This window comes from Heterocephalus glaber, unplaced genomic scaffold (genome assembly GCF_053883595.1).
Source record: "Heterocephalus glaber isolate CG9 unplaced genomic scaffold, H.glaber_assembly_v1.0 deba00001509, whole genome shotgun sequence".
NCBI lineage: Eukaryota > Metazoa > Chordata > Mammalia > Rodentia > Bathyergidae > Heterocephalus > Heterocephalus glaber.
Genome location: NW_028258325.1, coordinates 39,439,215 through 39,445,766, shown reverse-complemented (window position 1 = coordinate 39,445,766; position 6,552 = coordinate 39,439,215). Strand labels below are relative to the sequence as shown.

Sequence of the window (6,552 nt, the reverse complement as noted above, 5' to 3'; positions counted from 1 at the left end):
TCATGGATAATTCACAGGATTAGTGCCCAGTTGGAGGCCAATGGTCACTGGGGAGTGCTTTTGTGGGGTATGTTTATCACTACCCCATTCCCTGCTTCCAGGCTATCTTGAACAGCCTTGCTCCACCATGACCTTCTACTATGATATTTCTACCTAGAAAAGAAAGAAGAAAAAGGAAGCTTCTTCCCACCCCTGTCCGTTCTCCCTGCCTGTTTCTCTCTGTCTCTCCCTCCTTTTTGGCTACCATGAAGTAGGCATATTTCCTCTACCAAGCTCTTCCACCATGATCTTTCTCCCTTGACCTAGGCCAAAAGCAATAGACCATGGACTAAAGCCTCTTAAACGGCGAGCCAAATTAAATCTCTCCTCCTTTAAGCTGCTGGTGTCAGGTTCTAGTCCTACTACTGGGAAAGCTGACTAATAGTCTAATTATGTAAGGGGATTTATATGCTAATTTTTGACTCATTCTATATATATATATCACTATATATATCACACACATATACAATAAATACAAATCAATAACTAGACAATGATAATAGAATAGATTGGAACAAAAGTAACATTTCAGTGGAAACATTTTAATATAAATAAGGAAATGCATAACTAGAGAGCATCAAACCAATTCTTCTCAGTTGTCTTAAATAAATGTAACAGAGAAATTAATTAACATAAAATAATCAATAACTACTATATGCTTAGAACAGAAAGCTTTAAACTGGGTCTATATCCACAAGCCTTCAGAATTTAAAGAAGTAATTCACATCATTATCCTCCTCTAGTGGTTATAATTGGTTTAATATTTAATATTTAATAAAGAAGAGCGGGTTGAATCTTTTCAAATTACCATTCAATCTATTATTACTCTAAATTTTATTTACCAAGCTAGCTGTACATTTGATAAATTAACAATAAGTGGGACTAAGTACCACAAAACATATTTAAATTTTACAAAATAGCCTAAAGAGTCTGACAGTGGAGAAGCTTATAAATTGAAGTAGAGATGTTTATCACACACATCAGTTAAAAATATTTTTTCACTTGCTTGTCTATTTTGCTCCATGCATCATCTATTGTATTAAAACCTTAGTCCTTACAGTATTTGTCCATAGCTTTTGAAAATATGATGAAAGTTATGAACAGTCCCACAGAAAAATGAGCATAATTAGAAGAGATTGCCTTTCATTTTATTTCTTAGGCATTATGAACTCTGATGTATTTATATTAAAACTTTAGAAGTAGAGCAATCCATTATTTGTAACTCACCAAATCAGAGGTGAACATATCTGTTAAATTTATAAACTGTGACTTGACTAACATAATATATGGAGGTAATGCACCTGGGTCCAGTTCAAATTTGATTAAACAAAATAATCAAAGACTTACTGAAAATAAGAGTATAATTTTAACACATTCATAGTTCTGCACTACTATACAATCACATAAACTGCCTTACAATCCTGGGCATCAATAGGAATGTATAAAGAAAACAATGGCATATTTAGTGATTTTTAAAATTTAAAGCAAACTGAAATTTTTGAGTATTGGATTTTTTAAAAAGTAAACTCACATTGACAGGCAACATTTTTTTTAAGGCATCAGGCAGAAAAATGCAACATATAACTTCGTAAAATAATACAAAGGTAATACTGTATAGTTACAAGATTGTGAAAGTAAAATGAGATATACTGCCTTCAGTATTATCTTCAACTAAATTTAAATTATATACCAGTTAACAGTAATATAATTGGAAATAGTCTCACTGAGAGGCATGCTCTTTTTTATTTCAAGGGATTAGTTCCACATATTTAAAATTGGAATTTTAAAGGTATTTATCTTTAAAAATATGGAACTTCTTTTTTCCAAGGCTATGTTTTGCTTGTTTTTTGATATGTATACTATTTAAATGGAAATTGTAGGGAAAGATGCTAATCAGTTTTAGAAAGTGTAGGAAAGTATTAAGATTGGAGAAATTATATGATGTACTATAATAATATAATGTACTATGAGATTTTATGAGGAGAATCTGTGGGGACAAGTGCTTTCCTGGCATATTTGTAGAATACATTAGTACTTCTATTATTTTTCCCAAAAGATAGAGGTTCAATTTCATTTGAATTAATAAAATGTATCTGGGAGCAAGTGATTCATTGATTTAATTGTTCATTTGGTAAATATTTCTGAAATACAATGTACTATACACTGCAAAAAGACATAAATACGGAAAAACAAAAATTACCCAGTTTGAGCCTCAAGGAGATTACAGTTTATGATAGTAGAATGTTACAGATGGAATTAGGAGTGAAGCATAATAAATTTCATAAAGGCAGCAATACAGAATATAGAATATGATGAGAGCATATAGCTCTCAACTGTTATAGCTATGGGCACTTTTGGCTTCCTTTTTGGAAGAGAACTTCAGTCAGGTGATGAAAACAAACAAAAACCCAAAACTCGTCTGTAGTCATCAAAATCTGAACAAACCAGTAAAGCTCTAAACAGAAGATAGCAATTGGTGTCCAGTTCTAGGCATCTAACATTATGAAAGTTACACCCCTGATCCATCCTATGAAATTTTCGATATGCATGAATATTCATGGGAAAGAGACTCCACCCATTGAAGCCAATAATTAAGGTTTTAAAAGCTCTGTTGGAGGTACTTACCTTTATTCTATAAAACACTAAATGTAGTGTTTAGTCTTCCCTTTGAGTCTTAAATGGAGATTGCTCCCTCCATTTTAATCTAAGTAATTCTCTCCCACTTTTACATTTTCTTTCTTCCCTCTTCCTCCTCTCCCTATGGTAATCCACACTCTTGGCTTCAGAGAGTTAGTCCACTGAATTCTGAAAGATCTCAGGGTATGGAAGTGATTTTGACCAGAAGTCCGGTGTCTTCACCTCTCTCCTCCCCTCTAGAGAAGGCTGGAGCGGCAAAGTGTAGGATAAGCATATGCTGGGTGGGGGCGGGGAGAGTATGGAAATTTGGCATCTTTAAGGCAATAGCTTGGCAAGTGCCTTGACTGCAGCGTGGGGCTGGAGCTCACTTCCTAACAGTTTGCTGACAGTACTCTTAGGGAGTTTTAACCCCTGTAACTAAGCGGAGTCTCTTCTTTCTCTGCAACCCGCCCCCATCTCTTAGCAACTGAGGGAAAGGGTCCCAGACTTGATTTCCTGTCCTCATCACTGCCTTCCACCCCAAAGCCCAGCGATCTTGCCCTGACCTTTCTCCACCTCCAGCCCTGACCATGGGTACAAACAGGTTCTCACACAACCCAACCAGAAAAGAGCTCAGTGGGTTAGATCCGGAAGAGAGGGTGACTGGGAGGCCAAGCGCTGCAGTAGGCGGGGACCTATTTGGAGCTCATGCCTACCGGGGAGCAGGGGCGAAGGATCCAGGTCCTAGAGCCCAGAGTTACAGGTTGCAATAAACTTGTCCAGCTTTGAGGCGCAGGCGCGCCCAAGTTAACCCCAGCCCCTAGCCGGTGCGGGCAGGAAAGGGTGTGGAGCAGTATACATAGCTCTACATACACACTGAACGCCAGGGAGAAAAGGAGGGGGCGAGGAAAGGCAGGTTCCGCCTCCCCTGGCCCGCGTGCACACACGCCCACCGCGGCTCGGGCTGGCGGAGCGCGGGCGAGTGTGAGCGCGGGCGAGTGTGAGCGCGAGTGTGCGCACGCCGCGGGAGCCACTCTGCCTCACCTCGCACCCTGCTCAGGGCATCTTGGGAGCCTGGAAACGTGAACAGGCTTAAAGTATGGCATGTTGCGAAGATGGTTTCTGCCAAGAAGGTACCCGCAATCGCGTTGTGCTCCAGGGTCGGTTTCGCCCTCCTGCACTTCCTGTGCCTGGCGGCTTGGTGAGTTCTCTGGGGTACTGGGGGGCAGAGGAAAGGTGGCCAGCTCCCCGCCCCCTCGGACTTCCCGTCCCTCTTGGAGCGAACTAGACCTTCCCATTTTCACTCTAATATTATGAGCTGAAGCCAAGCTTTGCTGTGACCGCGTAGAGCCCAAGGGGCGCAGGGTTGAAGAAGCGCGTGGTACTGGGGTCCATGCTGCCCTGCTCGGGGATGAGCTTTTCAAAACCCATTTTGTTCTTCCGCATCCCATCCCCCCCGCCCCCCCCCCATGCTGCCTCTAGCTTGGGGCAAAGGACTCTCCCTAGAAGGCAAACCTGTTTCCACCTGTTTTCAGATGTTTTCTTAAAAATAATCCTTTCCGCCTGCTTCCGTTTTTCTTTGCGCCTACAGTTTAAACGAATCCCCAGGACAGAACGAAAAGGAGGAGAAAATGTGCCCGGAAAATTTTACCCGCATCCTGGACAGTTTGCTGGATGGTTATGACAACAGGCTGCGTCCTGGATTTGGGGGTAGGACTGCTTTAAATGCGCAAGTGTGTCCTGTCTGTCCCTCTCTGGTCCACCTGTCTGTCTGTAGGAGTATCTTTAGGTATACCTTGCTTGCAAAAATGAGCTCTCCCCTCCCATCTTCCCTCTCTCTACCTCTCTCCCCTCAGTTACTGAGACCTATGACAGGAAGACCGCCCCCACCCGTACTTTCCCGTCTCCCTGCCCCCTCAGGAGCTTTGCCTCTCCCCCACACTAATTACCTCCCGGGACCTGACTGCAGGGTGGGGGAGGATGGGGAGGAGGCAGAGTCAAAAATGGGAACTGGGTGCTTAGCCACCTTGCTGCCCCGCTGCTGCCAGGAGAAGGCTGCACTGGAAGCAGCTGATCTGAAGTCCTTCCACGGGTCCCTTCCTCAGCCAAGAGTTGGGGCTGCCAAAAGCTGTACCTAAGACATGAATCTGGGGCATGAAGCTGCCTGACCTGCTAGGAGACCCAGACCTTCTCGGTTCTGTTCTTTTTCACTTTGGTGGCAATTGTTTCCCTCTGAGGGCTTTGGAGTTGAAAGTGTTCAGCTCCATTTCTTCTTTCAACAAATATTTATAAAGGACCTAATAGAGAACCATTCATTACCAGTACTGTTGCTCTCCTTTGTGTTCATATTTCCTTTGCATCTGTAATAGAACCTATGTGGCAAGCTTCGTACTAGACATTAAGTTCACAGAAATCTTAAGATACACTTCTTCACCTCAAACAGCCTCTCAGTTCAGTTCAGCGAGGACAAGTGATTTGTTGGGATCCCACTAATAGGGTTGGTCCACATCCTTTGATGGTAAAGTCCCTGTTACTCCCACTGCACTAATTTCTCTCACTTCCAGCAAATAAATTGAGAATAAGACATAGACTCTTGAAGGAGCTTATATTCTTGTAGCATCAGTAGTAGTAACAATAATAACAACCACTAACATTTTTATTTCCTCAAATTTTCATTTAGACCTGCCAACTTGCAGGCATTACTCAAACTCTAATGAGTCCAAAAGAAAACCATTACCTTCCTTATTTTACAAATGAAGAAATCAAGGCTTGGAAAGTTAAGTAACCTGTGCAAGTTCACAGTGAATCCAGCAGAAGCAGGATGTGAACCCAGGTTGGGTTGTATATTCAAAAGACAGAACCATGTAGATTGGGATGGTATCTGATATTATGTGATGTGATGAGTATTATATAACATTAGAAGCAAGGAAACATTTAATGCTTCCTATTGAGGGTGTACGTAAGGAGAGAGATGGTGAGAGAATGGAGGAAGTAAATGTGTGGGGAGCAAAGCAACATCTTACCAGGTAGAAGGAATGGAGTCCCAGGTTAGAAAGGGACATTGGAGATAAAATAGAGTTGGAGAGAGTAGGACTGATGATTCTATGTAGTCTATCTAGTGTCCTTTGTCTCATTTAACAGATGAGGACAAGAAACGATTTAGGCAGGGATACGTAATACATTAATGATAGTCTGGGATCTGGTCTTCTGAATTCCAAACCATTTTGTTTTGGATTTTATTGAAAAAGTTCAAGCCACTGAGGTATTGAGTATTTGCATGTTGACAGTGATAAAAATGGATGAGAAAGCTGGACATTTTTCTTGGTTCTTTCCACATTGCCACTCTGGGTTTAGGCTGTACATATTGCATTTGCCTTCATGCAAATCTGAAAAGATACTTCATTAGAGAAGTGAATCATTTGTCAGTGCATGATCTTTTCTAAGTGATTGGGAGATTGTAATTTTAAAACAAAAATAGTTTTATGGAGACTGTTTCAGATGATATGAAAACATTTAAGACTATATCAGTACAAGAGGATTTAACTGTCCAGGGAGATTTTAAGTTTGAAAAAAAAAATAAAAAAAATATTTTTCAAAGTATCCACTCCTATGATGTTTAAATATTCATCAGAAGATGGATATTCCTGAACATAAATGAAAGGGAAAAGTTATAACTGGAACTATATAATTTTACTATTAAATATTGAAAGTTAAAATAATGTCTACTCATTTGGTTATAGAGCAAATTATAATTCAAAAGGACAAAGGGGCCCATTGTACGTAGATCCTTTTTACCATGTATTCTCTCCAATTTCACAGACAGTAAAATGAGTGAAAATAATCCATGTAAACCATTACTGGACTCTGGTTAACTATAATACAGCTATCTCTCTCCAG

General features: G+C 40.6%; 1 protein-coding gene across 2 annotated transcripts in view; it reads left to right on the top strand.

Moving 5' to 3' along the window:
• Window positions 1-3,594: 3,594 nt before the first annotated feature.
• The window catches only part of Gabra4 (gamma-aminobutyric acid type A receptor subunit alpha4), a 62,651-nt gene continuing 59,693 nt past the window's right edge, over window positions 3,595-6,552 (top strand). Inside the window, exons 1-2 of one of the 2 annotated variants that reach the window (XM_004849771.4) lie at window positions 3,595-3,856; window positions 4,247-4,365. In XM_004849771.4, the coding sequence (XP_004849828.2) occupies window positions 3,771-3,856; window positions 4,247-4,365 (205 nt within the window). In that variant the 5' untranslated portion in view covers window positions 3,595-3,770. The remainder of the gene's footprint in view (window positions 3,857-4,246; window positions 4,366-6,552) is intronic. The other variant, XM_021262393.2, reaches the window with a different exon arrangement.